Source organism: Sorex araneus, chromosome 4 (genome assembly GCF_027595985.1).
Source record: "Sorex araneus isolate mSorAra2 chromosome 4, mSorAra2.pri, whole genome shotgun sequence".
Taxonomy (NCBI): Eukaryota; Metazoa; Chordata; class Mammalia; order Eulipotyphla; family Soricidae; genus Sorex; species Sorex araneus.
Genome location: NC_073305.1, coordinates 158,958,414 through 158,985,273, shown reverse-complemented (window position 1 = coordinate 158,985,273; position 26,860 = coordinate 158,958,414). Strand labels below are relative to the sequence as shown.

At 36.0% G+C, this 26,860-nt stretch overlaps 2 protein-coding genes across 2 annotated transcripts; both read left to right on the top strand.

Moving 5' to 3' along the window:
• Positions 1 to 3,906: 3,906 nt before the first annotated feature.
• LOC101553606 (trace amine-associated receptor 3) lies at positions 3,907 to 4,938 on the top strand. The gene has a single exon (XM_004609026.2). It carries the CDS (start codon positions 3,907 to 3,909, stop codon positions 4,936 to 4,938), a length of 1,032 nt encoding a protein of 343 aa, XP_004609083.1.
• A 10,994-nt stretch (positions 4,939 to 15,932) lies between these two features.
• LOC101553870 (trace amine-associated receptor 4) lies at positions 15,933 to 16,976 on the top strand. Its single transcript, XM_004609027.2, has one exon. The coding sequence runs from the start codon at positions 15,933 to 15,935 to the stop codon at positions 16,974 to 16,976; it is 1,044 nt and encodes a 347-aa protein (XP_004609084.2).
• The last annotated feature ends 9,884 nt before the right edge of the window (positions 16,977 to 26,860 follow it).

Sequence of the window (26,860 nt, the reverse complement as noted above, 5' to 3'; positions counted from 1 at the left end):
GCTAGAAATTATACCATATAACACATATTTATTATTTTTTTATTTATTTAACTTTTTAATTTTTAATTTTTTAAAATAAATTATTTATTTCTTCCTTGGGAAAGTTTCTGTTCATTTCTTCGCCCCATTTTTTGATGGGGTTAGATGTTTTCTTCTTGTAGAGTTCAACCAGTGCTTTATATACCATTGATATCAACCCCTTATCTGATGGGTATTGTGTAAATATCCTTTCCCATTCTGTGGATAGTCTTTGTATTCTGGTCACTGTATCTTTTGCGGTGCAGAAGCTTTTTAGTTTAATGTAGTCCCACTTGTTGATCTCTGCATATAACACATTTAAAACATTCTATTTGAGGTCTTCTTCAGTTCTAAAAATATATGAATTTCATTTTATGTAAATAGTACACATAGTATATGGAAGATTTAGTTTCAGGTTTTGACACCTTATAGAATTTACCCAGTACTTTAAAAATGTCATAAAAATGTCAAAGATATGACAAAGCCATGTGAAGTTCTTTCAGTACCATGCCAGGAACTCTGAAGTTCACATAAATCAGTGGTGTATTATAAAGTGTTTCCTGGGAAGTTATAGAACTTAATTGCCTATGTTTCTATCTACTTAAATAGTATCACTGTCACTGTCACTGTCATCCCGTTGCTCGTCAATTTGCTTGAGCAGGCACCAGTAATGTCTCCATTGTGAGTCTTGTTACTGTTTTTGGCATATCAAATATGGCATGGGTGGCTTGCCAGGCTCTGCTGTGGGGGCGAGATACTCTCGGTAGCTTGCCGAGCTTTCTGAGAGGGGCAGAGGAATAAAACCGAAGTTGGCCTGCATGTAAGGCAAACGCCCTACCCTCTGCTATCACTCCAGCCCTAAATATAGTATACCCTGGTTTAATTGTAAGACTGTGCTAATCAGTGCAGTATTTTTTAATTTTTTTAATTTTTAAGTTTTGTTAATTGAATCACCATGAGAAATGTTACAAAGCGTTCAGGTTTAAGTCTCAGTCATACAATGATCAAACACCCATCCTTTCACCAGTGCACCTGTTCCACCACCAAGAACCCCAGTATACCTCCCATCCCACCCCACCCCTCGCCTGTGTAGCTGATGATTTTCACTTTAATCTCTCTTTACTTTGATTACACTCAATATTTCAACAGAAAACTCGCTATGATTATTTGGAATTTTCCCCCAACAATCAGACCTGCCGAAAAGACATCATTTGATAATGTTTTCCATTGCTGAGAATGAAGAGCATATGAGGTCGCAGCTTCACGGTTTTGGATTGCTGGTAATTAGTAATTAAGTCCAGAGAAATTTCTGCCAGAATTTGCATCACTGCAAGCTTGTACCTCTGTTTAGTGGGGTCCACAAGATGGCAGTCGCCATGCCACGGGTGAAAGGAAAGGCCGAGAGAGAAAAATCTTTCCCCTCCTGGGGTGGCATGGAGCCGTAGCTTAGTTCACAGTGTAGAGGCATTTCTGCAAGAAAGCAATTATTGGGCCTCCAGGATCATGGTCGCACAGGAACGGAGGAGCCATTCATGTGCAGTCGAACAGGTCTCGTCTAGGTGGAAGGCCTCAGTGCAGTATTTGGTATATGTTTTAAAGGTATGTGAATTTCGGCTAGAAGGAAATCTACAGCCAGGATAAAATATCTCAAGTTCCATTAATGGCCAGTAAGCTACCATCATTGTAGAAGGGACTAAAAAGAATCTGTAAAACCCCATGTTAAAAATGCCTATGTAACAATAGAGTCCCTGAAGGTATTTTCACCACTCTTCCCTAGTGCCTTAAGCTAGATCACTCAGTATTGTTTTCTTTTTTAATATTTCCTTTGTAGGTCTATTGTATTCAGTATCTTTAATTTTCATCTCATTAACCTAAAAATATATATCTAAATATATATCTTCAGAAATATATCTAAAGCACATCTAAAGATTGCTTTTACAGGGATTATTTAATGGCAGTTTAAGAAGTCATTTGTTCCTGGAAGATAATTTCATGAATTGTGATTCCCCAAGTGAGTCCATCTATAACAAAACTTTTGTTGTAATTGATTGTTTTTATTGAAATTCTATTTTAAAGCTACATACATAAATATTTATGTAGCTATTTGTTAAAAAAATGTGTATCTAATACCTTATATTAGCACAGTCCTAATCACTGAGAATCTGGGAGTGAACAGATAGAAAGTCCGTGTCTACAGAAGTAGCTTTAACAAAAATTCTGGATAAGTTATGGCCATTATTTAGTTTATTTTAAAATACAAAGGCAAACCGAAATACATGAGCTAATAATACAGGATACATTCAACGATTACTTGAGTGCTTTTATTTACATTCTTAATTGTAGTCCATCTTACAACCCATTTCTTGGTGAAAAAACAAAGGAAAAGTGAAGCAATAACAAAATAATGATTGTGGAGAAAAACACACCCTAAACCTAATCAGGTAAACCCCACAAAGCCTGGAACTGAAAGCATTATTTAGAGAATTTCTATATTGAGCTACTACAACCAACTTTTATTTTATATATTTCTTTCTTCACTTCTTTATTTTGTTCTTTTCTATTTGTTTACAAGAAAATGACTTTGAACTAGTAAACTTTCAGCTATTCATTGTTCACTAACTTTAATTTTTTTGAGAATGTGTAAGTATTTTCTAGTGCTATGCACCTCATTTTCACCAGGAGTTCACAGTTAACCAGAGACAGAACTTGGCATAGGACAGAAATTCTCCTTTCTAAGACTTCCTCTTCTCTGGAAGAGATGTAACCTCCTAGTGTAGGACAAACAGGAGAATTAGCTGGAGAGGAGAGTGAACTCAAAAGAGGGTCCTCTGTAGACTTTGGAAAGAACCTTTCTGGGAGTCAAGAACAAAAGTTTTCTCTAAATACAGAAGAGTCAAGCAACTTGCCCAAAGAAGAACACAGAGAGGAAGAAATATCAGCTTTAAACAAATTTCAGATTTATTTAGAGCTATATTCTCAGCCACTCTACAGAACAGTGAAAGTGAATAATTTGACATGAGTGAGAATAGTAATTAGTAGTTAAAGACATTTGTTGAATTTTTTTTCTAATAACGTTTAGGTTTTTTTTTCATGACATGTTTCTTCCCTCTACCAGAGAGTTTTCACAGGAGTTTATTGATAGGAAAGCAGCTACTTGAGGTGAAAATTGGCCATAAATTCTTATAAAACACAGAAAATCAACTACTGAGGAATAATTGATATATTACAAACACCAGCAGCATCCGATTAGTTTGGACATATGCAAACAGGTAATATAATCAATATGATTACTATAGTAAGCATATTCAATACTTTCACAAGTTTCCTTCTGTTCCATCGTTTTTGTTTGTGTATTAAGAAAAAACTAATATATGATCTAATATCTTAACAACTTTTGAAGTACACAATCTAAGTGTTATGTTTTATTGCTAGAACTTACTCCTCTATCATAGAAAACTTTATACTTGCTGAACAAAAACTCCTCATTTCCTCTCATCCTTCAGTCTCTGCTAGCTAATATTGTATTCTCTATTTAGTAAGTCTATTTTCAATACCAAAAATGTAAAATAATATCTTGAAAAGCTTGTAATATGTTATATTACAAGTGGTAATATAGTACCAGATAGGCCCTGTTGAATACATGGATGGATAAAATGGAGTAAAATTAAATTAAAAAATGAGAAGTTAAGAATTTCAAAGACTGAAAATAAGCCAAAAGGCAAACACTGTTCTTATAACATTTAAATAAACAATAATGAAAATGAATTAATAACAGGTATCATTGAACTTCATTGTACTACTAGGAACTGAAATTTGCTGAAAACATTTTATGAAGAAAAGAGACATTGAAACATCTTTCTAGAAAGGAATTTGAAGAGATAAGCCATCATGGATCTAACTTATATTCCTGAAGACATATCCAGTTGTCCAAAATTTGGAAATAAATCCTGTCCTCCTACCAACAGACCTTTTCACGTCCGAGTGATAATGTATTCGATTATGACTGGAGCCATGGTTATAACTATCCTCGGAAACTTGGTTATAATGATTTCTATATCACATTTCAAACAGCTTCACTCTCCCACAAATTTTCTGATCCTCTCTATGGCAACGACTGATTTTCTCTTGGGGTTTTTTATTATGCCATATAGTATGGTCCGATCAGTAGAGAGCTGTTGGTATTTTGGAGATGGCTTTTGTAAATTTCATGCAAGTTTTGACATGATGCTAAGCCTGACCTCCATTTTCCATCTTTGTTCTATTGCCATTGATCGATTTTATGCTGTGTGTTACCCATTACACTACACGACCACAATGACCACCTCCACGATCAAGAGGCTGCTGGCATTTTGCTGGTCTGCCCCTGCCCTTTTTTCTTTTGGTTTGGTTCTGTCAGAAGCCAATGTTTCTGGCATGCAGAGCTATGAGATACTTGTTGCTTGCTTTAATTTCTGTGCACTTACTTTCAACAAGTTTTGGGGGACAATATTGTTCACCACGTGTTTCTTTACTCCTGGCTCCATCATGGTTGGCATTTATGGAAAAATCTTTGTTGTCTCCAAACGACATGCTCGAGTCATCAGCAACATGCCTGAAAACGCAAAGGCAGAGGTGAAGAAAAACTTATCAAAGAAAAAGGACAGGAAAGCAGCCAAGACACTGGGTATAGTGATGGGAGTATTTCTAGCTTGCTGGTTGCCCTGCTTCCTTGCTGTTCTAATTGACCCATATTTAGGCTACTCCACTCCCATAATAATACTTGACCTTTTAGTGTGGCTTGGGTACTTCAATTCCACATGCAATCCCCTCATTCACGGCTTTTTTTATCCATGGTTTCGAAAAGCTCTTAAGCATATAGTGTCAGGAAAAATATTTAGCTCTAATTCAGAAAGTGCAAATCTTTTCCCTGAAGCACATTAATGAATTAAAAAGTCTTGGTAAATATCTGTAGAATGCTGAGAGGAAATGGCTATTGTTTTGAGCTAAAGCACAGACTTTATTGGCCATTATAACTGCAACTATCATTTATCAATTAATGTGGTGTATTTAATCTGTACAAGATCTATAGTCACTATCTTTGATCAGTCAATCTATCAATAAATAATTGTGATCTTTCAAAGTGGCACTAACCTCTGAATGGTGGGCAGAATGTATAAAAAGAATGCAAGATGTATTTTAGAACAGGTTTGCCTCAATTTATACATGAGATAATAAAATACCAATATATTCATACAGAAAACGAAGTGCTAATACTTTTAGTTCCTAGCTGATTCCACTTTAGGAATTTAGACTAGGGAAGATCTTTGTGGCCATAAACCCATGGAGATTATGTTTTTACTATCAATTGCAGTTCATCTTTGTATTTGTCTTGTGACAACAATGAACTATTGTTGCAAATGCATTCAGTTATTTCCTCACACCTTCTAGTTTACTGCAAAGGACAAACACTGGGGGAAGCAGTTGATTACAAATTCTCATATGCAATTTGGACTTTTACCATTGTGATTTTTCTCCTTGTCATTTATATTTCAAATGACTTCTTTCCACCATTTGTAGCTTTTCAATTTGCATGCTGTGGCATCAGCCCACTATTAGAAGGCATTTCCCCTGTACTTGGAAATGATCCAGCAAGTGATATTTCTGTGGAACATTTTAAGACCAACAGAATTTAAAAACAGTTCTATCCTTTGCAGAGAGAGAAAGCAAAAGGGAATGCCCTGTCACAGTGGCTGGGTGGGGTGGAGTGGACAGGGTGAGGGTGAAGGTGGGAGGGATGCTGGGACCATTGGTGGTGGAAAACGGGCACTGGTGGAGGGATGGGTACTCGATCATCGTATGACTGAAACACAAGCAGGAAAGTTTATAAGTCTGTAACTTTATCTCACGGTGATTTACTAATAAATTTTTAAAAAAAAAATACAGTTCCATCCTTTGGAAGGCATGTGTACTTGTGACTTCCACTACTATATAATTCCCTCACACCTGGGTTTGTTATGAAAAGTGGAGGTGGAACAGAAAGAGAACTCTTTTTTCCCATTTCTTTTATTTTCTTTTATTGAATCACTGTGAGATAGTTACAAAGTTTTCATGATCAGGTTTCAGTCATACAATGTCCCAACACCCATCCCTCCTCCAGTGTACTTTTCCCACCATCAATATCCCCAGTATCCCTCCCTCCCCACCCCCCCCTCACCCCAGCCAGCCTCTATGTCAGGCACATTCCTTCTTTGTCTTTACTTTCTTTACTTTTGGGAATTATGGTTTTCAATGCAGATACTGAGAGGCCACTGTGTTCCTTTGCCCACTTTAAGCACACATCCCTCATCCAAAGTGTCATTTTCTTGCATCTCTTCTAAGATTTTCTAGACAAACATCCTGATGCTCTCTCTCTATGTCCTAGATTCAAGAATGGAAAATTCAACTAGACTCTCAAAGCCCATTACTATTAGTAAGAGCTACTCCAATTCATCATTACTATACTTTCCATTTCGCACATTTCATAGTAAAAAGTCAATGTGCACCATGAGTGCGTAATAGATCACGAATCACGAATCATGAAATCCTGTTGATTGTTGATTTCTTGAGCGGCCTCAGTAACCTCTCCATTCATCCTATTCCTGAAATTTTTAAAAAGCCTCTTTCCACTTGGCCTTCCCAATGATACTGCATTGGAGGCTCTTTCAGGGTCAGGGTAATGAGATCCAGCTTGTTACTGACTTTGGCATATGAATACACCATGAGAAGCTTGCAAGGCTGTCCCATGTGGGCAGGAAACTCTCAGTTGCTTGCTAGTTTCTCCCAGAGGGAGAAGTAGATTATAAGACATTGCGTGGCCACAAAGTGGCCGAGCACTTCTGGGAGCTTGCTTTTAAGTCTCTCTCTGGATATTGGCCGTTGATGGGATTACACACACCTGGGTTCCTCTGCCAGTAGCTTCATGTGTGAGGCTTGTCCGAACATGTGGAGAGGGGCCTTGAGCATGGCTGTGGCTAGGTTCTGGTGGTCTTTGGCCACGGGGAGCTCTGCTTGGGGCGGGAAAGGAAGCTGGAGCCCATCCCCTCTGAGGGGCCCTGGGGAAGAAAGTCAGGCATGAGAGCAAGAGACTCTGCCTGGTCTGAGCATGGTGGGTGTCACCCCCACAAAAGCCAAAAATCAAGGTCCCCTCTGCCAAGCTCTCCCCACCCCCACTCCCCATGTAATAGATAACCAAGAAATATTTTTATATTTACTATAGGATAGTTTGGACTGGAGCGATAACACAGTGGGTAGGGCATTTGCCTTGCACGTGGCCGATGCAGATTTGATTCCTCTGTCCCTCTCGAAGAGGCTGGCAAGCTACCGAGAGTATCCCTCCTGCATGGCAGAGCCTGGCAAGCTACCCGTGGCATATTTGATATGTCAAAAACAGCAACAACAAGTCTCACAATGGAGATGTTACTGATGCCCGCTTCAGCAAATTGATGAACAACGAGACAACAGTGCTACAGTGATATATAGGATATTTACTAATTCAGTTCCACTCCTGGGCTGGAGGCAAACATTATAGGTTGAACTGAGAAAGAAATATTAGAGTATAAGAAGCAACATTAGGTTCCTGTTTTTGAGAGTCTCACAGAATCATATACAGCACCTAGTAATACCTTTGTCTTTATCGATAAAGACATTGAAATTTAGTTGCTCACTTCAATAGTGAGAGAAACTTAATATAGTCTTTCTTTTAGTATATTGACTTCTTAATTCCAGTTCTGAAAAAATCTCTTTTGTTTCTCTATTTCTGAATTGATTTTCTATTCTTAAAACTTCATGGTATGTGAGTGAGTGTGGGTGTGTAGGTGTGAGTTTGCTAGAGAGAATACAGCAGGTTTGGCATTGGCCTTGCAAGTTGCTGACCAGGATTCAATCTCTATATTTTCTCTAAGCAGAACCAAGAATGATCCAGAGTGCAAAGCCAGAGTAAGCCCTGAGTACTACCTAGTGTGGTCCAAAAGCAACAACAACAACAACAACAACAAATACTAGGCCAATTATTATTGAATTATTGAATTCCCTTAATATTTTCAACATTTATCAAATAAAATGCTCGATTTCCCCTTTGTGATAATTCAATTTAGCCTAATAATAAAAAAAATCTTACCTAGTAAATCATGCCTTAGTATTATTAGGGGAATTATAAAATTCTGGTGATAAACAATCTAAAATAACAACTCATAAATATCAAAAATACTAAAAATTAAAAATATCCAAAGATTGTTTTTAAGCTTGACACAAATTATATTAGTACTTTTTGACTTGCATCATCATTTCTGTTGTCAAAACCTTCATAAAGATAATTTTTAGATCTTTTCTCTTGCTAACCAAATTTTAATTAAGTTAAATAAAATTTCGATAATATAACAGAAATTTTGAGTTTTAAAATTTATATTTTTAGAAAAGAGAACAAGGACCAGAGAAACAATACACTTGCCTTGCACTCAACTGAATCCGCTATAATCTCTAGCACCCCATATTGTTCTTCTACCATCACCAGAATATATGAATGGTTTTGTGAGACTCTGCCATCTACCTTCCACCAAGATTGATCCTAGAGTATGGAGCTAGGTGTGGGCTCCAGCACCACTGAGTGTAGTACAATAATAAAAATAAATAAATAAAAAGGAAATGCATGCATATTAAAATTTCCAAAAGAAATCAAAATCTATGTGCTAAGATATCATATCTGTCTTCTTTTCTTATTTGTCCTTTGGTTTTGCAGCATCTTTGCTAGAAGCAATCACTTGAAAGTGTATTTCTCAAAGCCTGTGTAGGCATATCCATAAACAACCTGTATATCCTTATTGCTCTTGCAATCCTTAAAATGCAGTCAAACATTATCAAACTGTTCTGTACATTGACTGTTGAATCAAACAGTATCATGGCTCGGAGATTATTATGTAACAAGTAACAGATATGCTTAACTTTTTAAGGGGCACTAAAATTTTAAAGGGCACTGGCTTGGAATGGGCATGAATTTTCTTAAAATTAAAAAAAATTTAAAGAAAACATGGACCAGAAAAATAGCACATTGGCATTGCACACAATTGACCCTGTTTAATCCCTAGCACCCTATGTGCTCCTTCAAGAACCAGCAATTATCTCCAAGCACAGAGCCGGGAGTAAACCCCAAACACCACTACCAGCGAATCTTTGGCGTGACAGAGCAGGACAGATAGATCTAAGACCCCACACATGGAAATGTGTGGAGCTGTGCTGGGGGATACTAGGGTTATACCCAGATATACTTGAGGAGACATAAGGTGCCAGAGATTGAACTTGGGGTCTCACATATACGAGGCATGTGCATTACCACTTGAACTGTCTCTCTGGCCCAGTATAACTAGAGGCTTCCGAGGGACAACACTTGTCAATGCCCAGGGCTTATTCCTGGCTCTGTGTTCAGGTCATTTTTAGTGGGACTCAAAATGTCATATCTGGTGCCAGGTAAGAACATGGATAGTCAGATGATAGGCAAGTACCCTATATAATGTACTATTTCTTAGGCCCCTGCAATTTTTAAAGTAAATACTTCCCCACGTTTTGCTTAACAAATGTGTTTATGTTCACATATATGCATATTTGTTTCTTGGTTCCTTGGTTGCAGTAACTTTTTCCTGTGAATATCTTGGTCACTTGAAGTTTGAATTTACTTTCCAATGATCACATTATATTACCTTTTCTGACGATACAATTATTGGTAAATATTTAGGAGGTTTTCACGTAGCACACAGCGATAAGCTACAATTAAATCTCATTTTCTACAAATTTATATCCTGGTAAATATAAATGTAGCACTGTAACACTGTTGTCCCATTATTGATTTGCTCGAGTGGGCACCAGTAGCATCTCCAATTGTGAGACTTGTTTCTGTTTTTGGCATATCGAATACACCACAGGGAGCTTGCCAGACTCTGCAGTGCAGGTGGGAGACTCTTGGTAGCTTGCCGGGCTCTCCGAGAGGGACGTAGGAATCGAACCTGGGTTGGCCATGTGCAAGGCAAATGCCCTACCCACTGTGCTATCACTCCAGCCTATTTAAGCATAGTCAAAGAAATTTTATTTCTTAACAAGTTACTCTTCTTCATTTCACTTATTGTAATTTGCACTTTATTCAATAGTGCTTTATTGATTTTTTTGTGAATTAGCAGCTAAATTTGTAATACTACAAATTAAAAATTAAATTTCATGTCAAAAAGTGTTCATTTGTTTTTTTTTCTTGCAAATTAAGTGCTTGTTTTTAGTAACAAGTCTTAGTAACAGAAAGAGAGGGACAGGCAGAGAATGACTGCACTCATTTGTGGAATATAACATAATATGAGACTGACACCAAAGACACTAGACACAAGAGCCAGAAATATTGTTCCAGAATTGGAAGGCTGCCTTATGAGCTGGGGGAGAAGACAGCTGGAATAGAGAAGCAATCACTAAGTCAATGATGGTTGGAGGGATCGTTCGGGATGGGAGATGTGTGCTGAAAGAAGATAAAGAACCAAACGTGATAGGCTCTCAGTACTACATTGCAAACCATAATGACCCAAAGTAGAGAGAGAGTCACTGTCACTGTCATCCCATTGCTCATCGATTTGTTCGAGCGGGCACCAGTAACATCTCACATTATGAGACTTATTGTTACTGTTTTTGGCATATCAAATACGCCACGGGTAGCTTGCCAGGCTCTGCTGTGGGAGAGAGAGAGTATGGGAGAAATTGTCTGCCATAGAAACAGTGGGAGGGTTGGGATGGGGAGGAGATACTAGGGACATTGGTGGTGAAAAATTGTTCGTGGAGGGATGGGCATTTGATTACTGTATGACTGAGATTCAAACATGAAAGCATTGTAACTGTATCTCACAGTGATTCAAATTAAAAAAAAAAAAGTCTTGGGACTCCAAATATCAGAAGGACTGGGACAGAGGACTAGAAAAAAAGGAGGTTTACTACATAATACCCGGGAGTCTTTCTGCTTTATGTTTCATGAGATTACAGTGTCATATATTTATTATACGAATACTCAAATTTAGAAGACATCCAAGTTAATGGATAATGCAGTATTCTGATTTTGTTGCTTTGACATGATAAAACAGTCCTTATAAACCACTTGAAGCTTCATTAGCTGTGAAAATGTAGTTTGCAAGAGTCACAGGGCGATGAAAGTTTTACTTGTCATTGATAGGAAATACGGTTCTTATTGCTTTTTGTTTGGGTTGAGAAGTTTATCTGGAAAAGTATAGATGAAAGAACTGCAGGACCCAGGAGAAAGCTTAAGTGATGGAGCACATGCCTAGCAAGTGGAGAACCCTGAACTGTATCCCTGGAACAGCTTATCAAACCATGGTCTGACCTCAGAACTGCCAGGTGAGCCCTGGTGGGTTCTGGAAAGCAGCATAGGTCTGAACACTAAATTCTCAAGAGGGAACCTTTGGGTGGCACACCCAGGGTGTGGTGCCTGTAGAAAAATTTTCTTGAAGGGCCTAGAGCTAGCTTGACAGCAGAATGCCAATAGGAGGTAAAAGTGAGGCTGTTCATTCATTCCCCAGCTCCACCCAACAGGGTTCAGGTACAATCTCAGCATCTCTGTGTTTGGGTTTTCTGGTGTTCATACAAAATGGGAGACCCCTGAAGAACAATATATGCAAGATTGAATGCTCCACAACCAGCTCTGTGAGACCCCAGGTCTTTGCAGAAACAGTAACAAAAGAAACGGGGGTAGGAAATTTACGGTAAAAGATGTCAATGATTGGATATGGTAGTAAAAGGAAAAGATATTATATGATTTCAGTTTTCATAAGGGATGAAAGAATTTCTTATTTGTAAACATGTCACATTTGGTAATAAGTGGGGTGAGTATTTGTGAACATTGAACTAAATTTTCTTCTTTTGATCCTTTCGTTTCTTCTTTCTCTCATTCTTTTCTCCATAATTGACCTAGTGTAGGACTAGTTTGTCCACCTTAGCTTCCTGATCTCAGGGATAAAAGCTTAAAGCTGGCCCACCCTCCCAGAGCCAAATCTCTGGTGATTCACAAAACAATAAGATTGTTAAAGGACACACCTGTCAAAACCCGTACACCAATAATGCAGCCTCAAGAGGTGCATTTTGTGTATAAATACTGATGTGAACAGAACAGAAAAGAGACTCCCTGCAGGAACATGGGCCTAAGTATCTTTTCTGCAGGAAGGTGAGATGCTGAATATAATGCTTTTTTACATTGTAAGAAATCTTGGCATTTCAATTATTGAAAAGTACCTTTTCAATAATTCCAACTTCAAGTGCCCTAATTATTTCTACAAATTAATTCTGGCAAACACAAGAACACATTGAAAGAAAGAGGTAAAAGAAATCAGATTAATTTATCTGCTTATTTTATTTATATCCTTACCTGTTGAAAGCAACTGAACTTAAAATATGGATTTATAAATTAAATTTTGATCATTTAAATAAAATAAAATGATCAAAGACCTAATGCAGATCTTTATTAAATCTAGCTTTCAGGTCATTTCTCATAACCGACAATGTATTGTGAGGGTGAATACTGGTGAAGTAAGACAGAGTCATGATTTCACAGAAATAATCCCAAATGAAGTGTTTGAATCAATTGTCCTCAGTAAGGCAACAAAATTCATTCCTGGTAGAGTTGATGGGACGTGACCTCTCCTGGCTTTGCAACCTTATTTACAATGCCTTACTGACCTTGTAAAATATCTCCCTTCTGAAGGAAATATAGTTTGCTTTTACCAGAGGGCTAATAGAATTTTGACATATGATACTTTAAGAAGACTGTATATATTTCCTTAAAAATAGGAAGAATATTTGCATTTTCAGAAAATGTTATTTTGTGATATTTGTGCTTGTTTCTTTTATTTTTCAATGGAGAACTAAATTAGATCTTAAAAGGCACCAAAATTCTCGATTCTTTCTAAAAATGCTGTCAAGGTATTTTTAAATTTCTTAACAAAAAGTTAATTTCTATGGGTTTGTTGGGTGATATCTTGAAGTACTATCACTAATTTAGTACTTTTATGAAATTTTATTGATAAGAGTTTGAGGAAGGCAGAACAGTATTATCCCATGTAAATGCAAGATTTAGTATAAAGTTTAACAAATTATAAATGTATCTTTTGTATGATTATTCTCCAAAGGAAAAAAATCCCCTTTCTGTAAAACTTACAAGTAGCAAACAACATCCCAGTTGCATTCAAATTTATGATAACTTTTATTGAAAAACAATTGACCAGCAATCATATTTAATTTATTTACTTGTTTTATAATTGCTTTTATAAGGTAGGCTAGTAATTTTCTGTGACTTTATCTTCACAATTCACAAGTGTAATAGCATTGAAACAAATGTGTCTTTTTTGTGTGTTAATCTGACACTTAAATGTTTCAATAGTTCATTAACATACATAACCATGAATTAGATACATGAGCTAATACAATTTTTTATAGTGACTGTTTTAAACCATTTTTAAGCTTATTTCTTAATAATATAAATAATAAATGAGATTCGTTTGACAGTTATAGGATATTCAATGTACTAACCCATACAAGTATTATGCTTTCCAACTAAAATTTAAAACTTGAGAATTTTACCATGAATTATTAAAGAGCCTATTTATTTATATGTGAAATGCTTTGTGTATGAATCACTATAACTATATAGGTAATTTTCTGGTAATTGTTAGTTTCTTAAAGGAAAGCATTTAATGTTAAAGAAGCATTTGAAAATTTACAAAAAACTAAAAGCAAAGAGAAAATATAAATTTAGTTCACTTGAGTTTCTATTTAGGTGTTTAAAATTTTATTATGTTCAGTATCTTAGAGCTTTGGAAATAAAGTGAGTAGTTACCAAATAAATCATGTGGTGTACCAAAATTTACCGTTTGCGGTTCATAAAAAAAAATAAGTAAGTCTTTTCCTTTCTTATTTTCTAAGTCTTTGTTTCTCAAATTAAAATTAACGGCATTGTATTTAATTGTACCAATTTAATATGAAAATATGAGAATTATGCTAAGAATTGTTATGTTCAAAGAAACAAAATAGTTCATGTTGATTTAAAATAATAAATCATAAATATTAAAACTATTGTTGAAATAGATAGTGTTCTGTACTATAAATATTACTTATAAAAATATTTACATTCTAATAGATATTTTTCCTAAGTAAATCTGGTGAGTACTGAGCACTATTTTTTTCCCTATATACTGATTTATTTTAGTCTATTTTCAGGTTGAATTCCATTCTCTTCCTTTTATATCTCACAAATGCTCGTCATTGGTTATCAGGGTTACAGAAGCAGTTTTTCATATTGGAAACATAAATTAAGCTCCTATTATACTTTCAGTCAGTCCTATTCTCACATTTTAAAGGCAGTAGAACAGTTTATATAAATTTATATTTTATGAGAGGCTATACAATGCATATGTTTATATCTTCAGTTTGTTATCAATGCAAGACTTAAATCCATAAGAATTTCAATTATAAATGAAAATGCTTTTTTATTTTGTTTTGTTTTTAAGGCCCCACCAGGCACTGTTCAGGGCTTAATCCTGACTTTGTGCTAAAGAATCACTTCTAGAAGAATAATCTGGGTGACCAGCTGGGGTTTCCCCGATAGAAACTTTGTCAGCTATGTACAAAATAAGCAACCTACTTGCTGTTATTTAAGAAAAAGTACTTGCTGGACTATCTTCAGATCATACGTGTAATTGCTAATATCAAAGGTAGCACATGAGATTTACAGACTAAACTTGGAGATACCACCCTTTTAGCAAAATTAATTATGTACAATTCTGTAGACTTTAACATAGGTTTAGTTTGGCATATCTTACTCTAAGTTCTAAATAACTGTTAATAATGTAGAGCTGTTATTAATTTAATTGTATGCATAGAGGGTATGGTGTTTGCCTTGCATGCTGCTGACCAGGGTGTGATTCCTCTGTCCCTCTCTGAGATCCTGGCACTGAGAGTATCCCACCCGCAGGGCAGAACCTGGTGAGCTACCCATGGCATATTCGATATGCCTAAAACAGTAACAACAAGTCTCACAATGGAGATGTTACTGGTGCCCGCTTGAGCAAATCAATGAACAACAGAGGACAGTGCTACAGTGCTACAGTTACAATGAGAAGGACTAGGGAGTGGAGAGCTAACACAGAAGTTAGAGTGCTTGCCTTGGACGTGGCTGACCTAGGCTCTATGTCCAGCACCACATATGGTCCTTCACGCCCTGCCAAAAGTGATACTTGAGCACAGAGTCGATGTAAGCCCTAAGCACCACCAGCTGAGCCCCTGTAAAACAAACAAGCAAACAAATGAACTTTTTATTTATAAAAAGTAAGAGTACTAAAAGTATTTGCAAATGCCATAAACTTTTTTTTCCAAGACACAATTCTCAGATTTTCTTTTTAAATGCAGGGTACTATACAATAGTTTTATTTGACTATTAATTTTTGAGAGAATGCAGATGTTGTGTGAGAGCTACCTGTTAGTGTAGTTTGAGCATGCACTTACTTGGGTTTATTTAGATAGTTTTAAGTGTGTTACTAAGATGTTGTGTAGTTGATCTTTAAAGAGATAATCCTTAGACTAACAGCATTGGGGTTTGCAAACACCTGATGAAGAAGTGAAAGTCTTATTCCTCACCCCAAAACTGTGATCCTTATTACATACAGGTCCCAAGTAATGCTCAAGCACATTAAGTTTGGAAGAAGTTCACATGGTCATCGGGATATTCAGACTAAATCTGGCAGTCCCTGCTGGCTGGGATTGTATGGAAACTTCCATGCCAAAACCAGTTTGCTTATTTTCCCTTTTTCATTTGCAGAAAGGAGAGGAATGCAATACATTTGACAAAGACTCATTGCATCCCGAGGACAAAGACAATGAATTCACCTGACCAATGGAGTCCCCCAGAAGTAGAATTTTGCTTTGCCTCAGTTAACAATTCATGCCCTAGAAATATGAGGTCGATGCTGAGTGTCAGTACTATGTACTTTGTGATGATTAGTGCTATCGTGATGACCATGCTGGGCAACATGTTTGTGATTATTTCCATCGCCCACTTCAAGCAGCTCCACTCCCCAACCAACTTCCTGATCCTCTCCATGGCCACCACTGACTTCCTGCTGAGCTGTGTAGTCATGCCCTTCAGTATGATCAGGTCCATCGAGTCCTGCTGGTATTTTGGGGACCTCTTTTGCAAATTGCACAGCAGTTTTGACATGATGCTCTGTACCACCTCCATTTTTCACTTGTGCTTCATCTCAGTGGACCGCTACTATGCTGTTTGTGACCCTTTGCATTATGTTACCAAAATCACCATCCCTGTTATTGAAGTCTTTCTGCTTATCAGTTGGTCTGTTCCAATCCTTTTTGCGTATGGTCTGGTATTCTCAGAATTAAATTTAATTGGTGCCGAAGATTTTGTTGCCGCCATTAGCTGCACAGGCTTGTGTATGTTGGTGTTTAACAAACTATGGGGTGTGTTGGCCTCAGTTATAGCCTTCTTTCTTCCTGGGACTGTTATGGTGGGGATTTACGTGCACATTTTCACTGTGGCCAGGAAGCATGCTAAGCAAATTGGTGCAGGTCCAACAGTGAAGCAGGCTGGGTCAGAAAGCAAAATGAAGGCATCCTCCAAGAAAGAAAGCAAAGCCACTAAGACTCTAAGCATAGTCATGGGAGTGTTTGTGTTGTGCTGGCTGCCCTTTTTCCTCATGACAATCACAGACCCTTTTGTTAATTTTTCAACTCCTGAAGATTTATACAATGCCTTCCTCTGGCTGGGCTACTTCAATTCCACTTTCAATCCCATTATATATGGCATGTTTTATCCCTGGTTTCGAAAGGCTTTGAGGATGATTATCACGGGAATGATCTTTCGCCCGGACTCTTCTACATTAAGTCTATTTCCTGCTCATGCTTAGTCAAGATTATGTGTCCTCTGAGCTTCTTTCTTTTAGAGAATCTTGAAGGAAACTTGTCACCAAAGTTAGGCATGTTAATTGGCTAGATAGGGATATTCTTCTCATTGAAATCATCAACATTTACATAATAGATGTAATAGATCTAGCATTTATGGTAAATCAAACCTAGCAAAGTAAGTCACTTCTGGGAGTTTGAAGTGAATTCTACTATCAAAAGAAATTTTCCCATAGCCTTTGATTCCTGAATTTCCAAAAAAAATTGTTTTTGTTTTACTCTTTAAACTTTCTGCCAAAAACCAGAAGATGTGAACATCTCAGGGGAAAACACAGTTGCTCCTCAGATACATGGGCAGTCATTTGTAACTGAGTTTATCTAAAGGAAAAAGACTCCAAATCTTTTTTGAATTCTTATGATGCCTTAGAGAAAGAAGCAGAAAATTTGAGAAATCTCCAGAACATATGCATGACAAGAAAGAAGAAAGGAGAGAAAAAGCAGAGTGTTACTTTTTTTTCTATTTTACTGATACTTGTTTAAAACTTTTCAGAATAAATTACTGTGAGATTCACATTATCATGATAAATTAGAACGTCTTATTAGCTAAGAAGCACTGTAGCACTGTAGTTCTCTCCTGCCATTGTTCATTGATTTGCTTGAGCGTGCATCAGTAATGTCTCAATTGTGAGACTTGTTGTTACTGTTTTTGGCATACGCCATGGGTAGCTTGCCAGGCTGTGCCGTGCAGGGTGGGATACTCTGGGAAGCTTGTCGGGCTCTCCGAGAGGGACAGAGAAACCAAACCCGGATTGGCTGTGTGCAAGGCAAATGCCCTACCCACTGTGCTACTGCTAAGAAGAATGTATAAAATATTTAGGCATATATTCTTACTTTCATGATATACTGTCATAAACATTCAACTTATTCACATATGCACATGTTTGGCAGAGTCTTTTGCACATTAATTATTCATCAGATCTGTATTTTAAGTGGTTTTATTCTCTTGAATTTTAGGATTCTATTTATTTCCTCAATGATTGTCTCTTCTATGTTCTTTTTGTCTTTATTTGTTTTCTCTCCCCCCACACAAGCTAACGTCACACTTTTCATAATTTGCAATCTGATGTTCATCCTTAATAGCAGCTCTTTGTCTCTCCTGTTAATTTGTGCTCTACCAGCCATATAAATTTTTATTCTCTGTTCACTTGACAATATTTTAGTGTCATTTTGTTTGTTACAGCAAGTGTGTTTACTGCCATTTAAAGGGTAAATATAAAGGGTTCTGCAAAGTACCTTCAATGTACAAAAAATCTTTCCCCAACACAGAATGAGACATGAAAAGTTCACTAAAGTCATGTTTAAGATATAATGTTATTGAATTCCTTTTTTTAAATTGAACTGAATTTCATCTTTAATAATTTCTCTGTACAGATTTCCTTATTTTTGTTTTCTTCCTGAGCATATCACAGTGAGTAGGGTGCTTGCCTTGCATGTAGCTGACCCAGGTTTGATTCCTCCCCCCCTCTCGGAGAGCCTGGCAAGCTACCGAGAGTATCCTGCCCGCACGGCAGAGCTTGGCAAGCTATGTGGCATATTTGATATGCCAAAAACAGTAATAAGTCTCACAATGGACACGTTAAAAGGTGCCCACTCGAGCAATGAGATGAGCAATGAGATGACAGTGATACAGTGATACAATTAACCTTCCCCTACTTTGAGTCCCTCATTTCTTACTACCAGTAATTTCTTGGGTGTTCCACCAGTATCTCAAACCAAACATATTCAGCATCTTTTTGTTTCACTATTATCCTACACCTGTCTTTGATGACTATTGATTTGTACTAATTTATATTGGGACTGTATAGGCAGATTCTTCTTAAATTTCGTTCATGTATGAATGTCTCCTATTATTATTCATCATTGTACCTGACAAACCCCCTGACATGATTTTCCCCATCAAACTTTTTGAACATGTGCACTGGATAACTAAATATTGAGGAGAGTAGCAATGGTTACTCATATTCACAGATGTAAATGATTTCCTAGAGAACTAGTGATAGGGCCTGCAGAGGAGGCAAGTGTAATGATTCAACAGCTCAAAAACTCACAGTATTCAGAATAAAACTTTAGTGGTAAATTTCTGTGGATAAAAGATAGGTCTTCCTTCTTTTTATTATTTTTTTCAGATTAAATTGTGAAACTACTTTATAAAAAAGGTTGGTTATGTAGAAATATAGTCCACTATTTTATATGTTGAAAGACTGGGAAATTTCTTAAATACAAATAATTCATAGAATAATTTTCCCATTCCCATAAAACAATAAATCTTAGAGTCAACTTTTATGAGGATGGAACAATTTATTTATTAATACCTTCCTATGATTACAGGAAGAAATCTGATTTGAATTCTGGCACCCTATAGGTCCTTAATGATTCCTGATCACAGAACCATGAATAAACCCTGAGCATTTCTGTATGAATGTGACTCCAAAAACAAATAAATAAAAAAATAAATAAATTGTAAGACACTGGTAATTTCTGAATAGAAAACATATTTGTTTCCATTAGCATAGGTTTTAACATTAATGTATTTCACTTTGTAATTCTTATAGTGACATAAGAATATTTGGTATGCCAAAAACAGTAATAAGTCTCATGATGGAGACATTACTGGTGTCCGCTCAAGCAAATCGATGAGCAAAGGGATGACAGTGACCGTGAAACTCATGATTTGAATTATCAAATGATATCACCTCCCTCTTAGGATCTTAATCCTAAAGTTTCTACTGTGTATACAGAAAAATCATAAAGGATTTTAAAGAAACAGTGCTTTTAACATTTATATATATGTATATATAGATATATAAGTGTGTACATCTATATACATAAGATGTACATGTGTACACATAAGTATGTGTACATATGTGTATACATATATGTGCATATATATACATATATACGTGTATACACACAATATTCCAAAACATTTTTCACTAACAGTTGGTAATTTCCAATACTGTTTACATGTTCTGTTGAACTTTTTATAAATTCCAGCAATCATTGAATACAATTTATTTCAGTTCTAAGACATTTCTGTAAATTACTCCCATTATTATAAGACAGAAGGGGACTATAAGAACTAAAGAGATGGTTCAACAGGTTGTAGTGTATGGCAAGCTCCCCGTAGCATATTCGATATGCCAAAAACAGTAACAACAAGTCTCGCAATAGAGATATTACTGGTGCCTGCTCGAGCAAATTGATGAACAATGGGATGACAGTGCTACAGTGCTATTATAAGATAGTATTTTCAATTTCAAGGTAAAAGATAAGCTTTTACATACATCAGTCATTAATCATTTAGTCAAAAATAGTAAAATGATAATAATTTGGCTTGGTTAGTCTTGAGGTTAAATTGATACGATTAAAATTTTCTAAATACTCTACATTTAGTTTTATAAATAAAACAAATTCACATTATTTCATACATTTTAATTATTATATAATATTTTCATATTTTATTATTGTTTTATGGAATTTATAGTTAATAAAGGGATGAATCATTAGACTTAATAAAGTTATCCCAACCACTGAATTGAATCTTTATAACCTTCATTGTAAAGATTAAAGATTAAAATTTATTTTTAAAAAGAGGAAAAAGTTCTCTCAAGCCTTTTCAGGGACTGGAGTGATAGCACAGCGGGTAGGGCATTTGCCTTGCACTCGGCCGACCTGGGTTCGATTCCCAGCATCCCATATGATCTCGCAGCACTGCCAGGAATAATTCCTGAGCAGAGCCAGGAGTAACCCTTGTGCATCGCTGGGTGTGACCAGAAGAGGAAAAAAATTTCAGTTGAAGAAGTAATAGAGAATGTGATCTAAAAAAGCAGAGGATTTCACCTAAAAGTCTGTAGTCACAAAAGGTTTGGTAAGCCATGGAAGGACAGATCACAAAATACCAAAGGTGGTCAGAATGTAACAGACAGTGGAGTTGTACAAATAATTCTATTTCTTGAGCAACTAATACATAAACTTAAAAATACCACATCATATGTGTTGTCAAAATATACATTATGAACTAGATGCTGTAGGTTTTCTGAATGAGAGCTCACAATTTTTGGGTGACTCACTGACAGTATGAAGTAGCACTGTAGCACTGTAGCACTGTCGTCCTGTTGTTCATCGATTCACTCAAGTGAGCACCAGTAATGTCTCTATTGTCAGACTTGTTACTGTTTTTGGCATATATAACATGCCATGAGTAGCTTGCCAAGGCTCTGACGTGTGGGCGGGATACTCTCGGTAGCTTGCTGCACTCTCCGAGAGGGACAGAGGAATCGAACCCGGGTCAGCCATGTGCAAGGCTAATGCCCTACCTGCTGTGCTATCCGGACTGGAGAGTATGTATGAAGTAATCATTTTAAATACTGAGGAACAAAAGAATAGAGAGGAATGAATTAGGGTTCGAAATTCATATCAACACCCATTTCTCCACCACTGTACATTTCCCAGCACTGTATGACTGAAACCAAATCATGAACAGCTTTGTAAGGGTCTATCTCAGAATGATTCAATACAAAAATAGTAAAAAGAAATCCATGTCAGATTTAGAAATATTCCACATTGGCAAGAATAGAATGTGAAATATCTGGGAAACAGTAGAGCAGAAACTAGGGATATTTTTGCCTCCTAATGCTTCTATTTAAAAAAAAATAAGATTAAAGAATGAATAATAGAAGTGTCTGGATTGACTTAGTGGATGGAAGCACAATGTGACAGATTGGTAGCACTCAACTTTATGGAGGCTGGGGTTAAACATTCATCATCGTCACATCAGCCTCTGAATGTCCAGAACAGTTTTAACTTGGAAACTTGCATTAATATACTCAACCATTAAAATTCCTCCCTACTTTAAATTCTGATTTCTTTAACGTTGTTTACTATGTTCTTCTAAGCTAAATGCACATTGTTTAAATCTAGAATTGAATGCTTCTACTTAGAAATCAAAGATTTCAGTCACGATATGTTTTGAATTTTTATTGTAGTTTAGGCAACATTTTCACAATAGTTTTAACATTTGTGTTACTGATGTATGAACAAGCTGCAGCTTTACCACTACCAATGTGTCCAAGATTCTTCCCCACATCCTAATGTCACCTCAACAGTACATGTAAAAATGTAACCTCAGAATAATCATATTTAGGACTGTAGAGAAAGCTGTGGGTGGGGCACTTGCCTTGAATATGGCCAATTGAACCCTGGCATCCCATATGGTCCCAGGAGTAATTTCTGTGTACAGAACCAGGAGTAAGTTCTGAGCATCGCTGGAGGGAGTTACTGCACGCATGTGCGAGCATGCGTGCGCACGCGCGCGCACACACACACACACACACGCGCACGAATCACACACACACACATATATATACATATACTTGTATATACAACTTTTAATGTTATTTACAAATTTTGTTTCATTTACATAAAATATTTAAGTAGAAAAAAGAAATTTCCAGACTGCTGTAGCTTAACAATGGCCTCCAATGATGCCCATGTTTTAGTCTCCAATATAGCCCAGCTGAAAATTGGGACTTTGCTGTTACGAGTTTGAATTGGGATATGATGCTGAATTATTCATTTAGTTTCCACATGATAACAAGGGTTGGGTTTTTGTTTTTTGTTTTTGAAGTAAATAGATTTTATTCAGAGGTTTCTGAGGGAGGGAGGAAGGGATAAGTGGGAGAGAGAATAGTGAAAATAATGCACTCAAGAGAAAATGCGGGCTTCTCAAGGGTAGAGGAAGCCCCTACACATAACCGAGCTTTAGACACAAAAGTATGAAAGCATGAAAGTACACATCTCAAGAGGGGAGATGCGGGCGACACATGTGCTCGGCCATGTGGGCACAAGCAGCACATGGGCTCAGGCAGCATATGTGCCATTAACAAGGGCTTTAATAAGGGTAACAGAGAGGCAGATATTTAGTTTAGAGGGGAGTTATATGTTAATTTTTGATGGATTCTCTCCCAGAAATTAATTTATGGAGTACATCTATTCAGAAAGAATGTAAAATGACTGGACCAGTGAAAATTCTCTCCTCAAACCCCTTGATCTGGCTTTTGGCTCAGATATTTATACCCATCTACATAGACACATTCATTTATTTACACCCATGTACATTTTTACATGTTACAGATAGTCAGACATATATTGTACTCATACATGTTGCCAGCTGGAAAGAGCTGTAACCTGGCTTATTAATTATGAGAAATATCATTGAGTTTAAAATGTTTAGGGAAAAAATTGTGAGGTTCACAAATTAAAAAAAAATTAAAGTCCATCTAAGGCATCTGAAACAATGCTGTTGTGTTAAGTCCTGTGGAATAAGAACCTTTTAAAAAGACAGTAAAAAGTAAAACAAGTTTAAAAAACACAAACACACAGATCTTATGGTGCTTGTCGAGTTTTTTCCTCAGTGGAATGAAATAATTATTATTAATAACTATTAATAGTAATTAAGGATGAGTATGTATCTGGCAGCAGGATATGAAGTTAGTAGAGAAGTCTGATAACTATTAAGGCCTTCAGCGTACCTTTGATGGATTACAAGCTATCACACTCAGGACTGCCAAGATGTTGGCAATGAAATGTGCTTTAACCAGGTTATATGAACTTGCCTGGGTACATATTAATGTTTATGTCAATTTCAACTTGCAATACAATGTTCCCAACCATGTGAGTGTAAATAAGAACCTCAGTGATATTAGCAGTGTCCCTAATTTGTGCCACTATTAGAAATGAATATTGTTGTATAATGACATAGTTGTTGCAGATAGCACAGGATTTAATTTGTGCTCATAGTCACTTTATAATTACAACAGTTAATGCGTCCTCCTGGAGCATGTCTATGATTTTATTATGAACGAATCTTTGCAAAAGGTGTTGTTGATAATTACAATTCAGTATAATCATAATCCTTTGTAAAGCTAGGCTTTAAAATTTTTTTCCACTTAAATTCTTATTCTCAGATAACATCCTTGGCTATTACCAGGTTGTTAAAAAGTTTACATGGCATAAAACATTAAAATCCTTGGTCAAAGAGGTAGTGCAGTGAGTATAGTGCTTCTCTTCCAGTTCAATCCTTGGAACTGCATCAGGTCTCCCGTGCACTGCAAGGAGTGATTCCTGAACATGGAACCAGGAGCAACCCCTGAGGAATTCTGGTGTGGTCGCAGAAAGATATTTTTTAAAGAGTAAGAACACTTGCCTTAGGAAAGTACAAGAGTTAAGGCATTTGTCTTTCACATGACAACCCCAGTTCAATCCATAGTACCACAAGCTACAGCAGGAATGATCCCTGAGCACAGCCACAGGAGACAGCCCTGAACACAGCTGGGTGTGGACCAAAAACAAAAAGAAGGAAAAGGAGAAGAAGGAAGTATTAAAAATGTAAGAATACAAAGAAAGAAGTCAAGAAAGCAAGAGAATGGAAGAGAGGAAAGAAAGAAAGAAAGAAAGAAAGAAAGAAAGAAAGAAAGAAAGAAAGAAAGAAAGAAAGAAAGAAAGAAAGGAAGAAAGAGAGAAAGAAGCAAGGATTTGATAATTTGTTTTCCATTGCTGAGAAAAAGAAAAGAAGATACAAAACCAAAAATATATATATAAAATATATTATATAAATACATATTATATAAAAGATATAAAATATTATATATTTTACCATATTTTACTTCTGTGTCAATTTTCATCTTCTGGATATAGATACTGAAACAAAGTTTGCAGAAAAAATGAAAAAAAAGAAGAAAGGGAAAGAAGGAAGGGAAGGAAAAGACAAAGAAAGAGAGAAAGAAAGAAAGACAAAAGAAAGAAAGAAAGAAAGAAAGAAAGAAAGAAAGAAAGAAAGAAAGAAAGGAAGGAAGGAAGGAAGGAAGGAAGGAAGGAAGGAAGGAAGAAAGAAAGAAAGAAAGAAAGAAAGGAACAAAGATACAAAGGAAGAAAGTTAGTTTAGTTAGTTCTTACTGAACTGGAGACAGTAAGTAAAGATTATTGTCCAAGAACAGACAAGTTCTACTTTTTCATGGACATTCTATTTGTATCTCAGAGAATACTTCAACCATTGTTTTATTTATCCAAAGGCATTACCAAAATTTCTGAATATGACATTTTTGTTTCTTACATCTTTTGCAATTTATAAGTCAAAAATTTTCTGATCTCAAAGATAATGAAGGACTTCAAATCTTGAGGTCAGGATCCTAACCTGTTACCAAATAAAGTCAAGTTCCGTTTTGTGCTGTCCATTACAAGTATGATTCTGGTTCTGATTCTAGCCCAATTCATTGCAGACAAATATTTACTGCACCATAACTTTCATGTTCTTGTATTCCTAGGATGTACTGGAAATTGATATCCCTTACATCTCGCATCTTTGAGTTTTAGTTCTATGCACCACCCGTGAGTTTATGACCTGTCTTACATTGTGTGTGTGTGTGAGTGTGTGTGTGTGTGTTTAGTAGGGGCAAGTGCAGGGCAGGAAATGTTGAACCACACCTGATGTTACGCATGGTACTCATGGACCTCTTTTCTGTGCTTGAGACTAGATCCTGGCAGATGTCAGGGAACCATGCAGTGTCAGAGACCAAACCTGAATTCAAAGCATTAACTCAGCCCATTGAGCTGACTCTTTGAGCCCACCTACTTTCCTGATAACACAGAGATAAAGTAGACTCATCAGGAATTTTTTAAAAAGTGGGGGTTGAGGTGAAAAAAAAATCAATGAACCTCTGTGCTTATGTATTTTATTTGCAACACAGACTAATCAACCCACAATGTCTGTGGTTTGTAAGTGAGATGCAAGATATTATAGATTCTCCAAAATATTAGTTCCTTCCTTTTCCATTAATTCTTTCTTTCTGGAAGCTAAATCTGGCTAATGCTACCTTTCCCATCTAACAGAAATTAAAATGTAGAAAGCAGCAGCATTTTATGTTTCTGTAAAAAGTAAATAATATGCAGAGCTTTGTGTTGTTTTGTAGCTGAGTCTTTTTTTATTTTCAACATAGAAAGTACCAAGATTAGGTAAGGGTGAGAATTTATTTCTAGGAAGATAAGAGAAAAATTTTTGACTTATAAATTGCAAGTTATATTTGCTGCTCTATCTAAGCTCTTGATAAAAAGGAAGGAAATAATATTAGGATATATTTAAAACTTTAATTTATTTATCAATTAGCTTGTAATAGTGTTTGAAAGGTAAAAGATGTTTCCACTTTTTGTAATTGAAGTATAATTGTACAGAATATGTTAGTTCCAGTTTATAACATAGTTATATAACTTTTTTTGCATTTCACAGATTAAAATGGAAAATAAAGTATTACTTCCAAAGAAAAATTAAAACTTTTCAAATGTATTAAAATTGTTTTTACATATTTTTACATAGTTTTAATTAGTAAAATGTAATTGAAAAATAGAAGATATCTCTCTAGCCAAAAAAATCAGTAAAATCAATCACTAATGGTAAATCAATAATTATTTACTAAATATAAAATTTAAAATTTTATGAATTTGGTTAACGAAATAAAATGTTCCTCATTTTTTTTCTCAGATGTATTAAATCTATATCTACATCTCCCTAAATATATGTATTTAAAAGACCTCAAATCAGTACATAAGGATATTTTTCAAATCTATTACTAATTTGAAAATGACTTTAGGAAGCAACGTAAAATTAAAGTGATTGGACTTCTATAGAATAGCTCTAGAAAGAAACAAAGTGGGAAGTGCATAAAAGTTGTCAGTATTGTTACTAATAATAACTCCTGAAACACATTTGTCTCAACTAAGAGTAAGTATAAGGCTGAGATACTGTTTTTTCTAAAGAAAATCACGTGCTGGAATGCCT

Excerpts from the sequence above, each read along its gene's own strand:
- LOC101553870 (XM_004609027.2), top strand. The coding sequence starts at position 15,933 with ATGAATTCACCTGACCAATGGAGTCCCCCAGAAGTAGAATTTTGCTTT.
- LOC101553606 (XM_004609026.2), top strand. The coding sequence starts at position 3,907 with ATGGATCTAACTTATATTCCTGAAGACATATCCAGTTGTCCAAAATTT.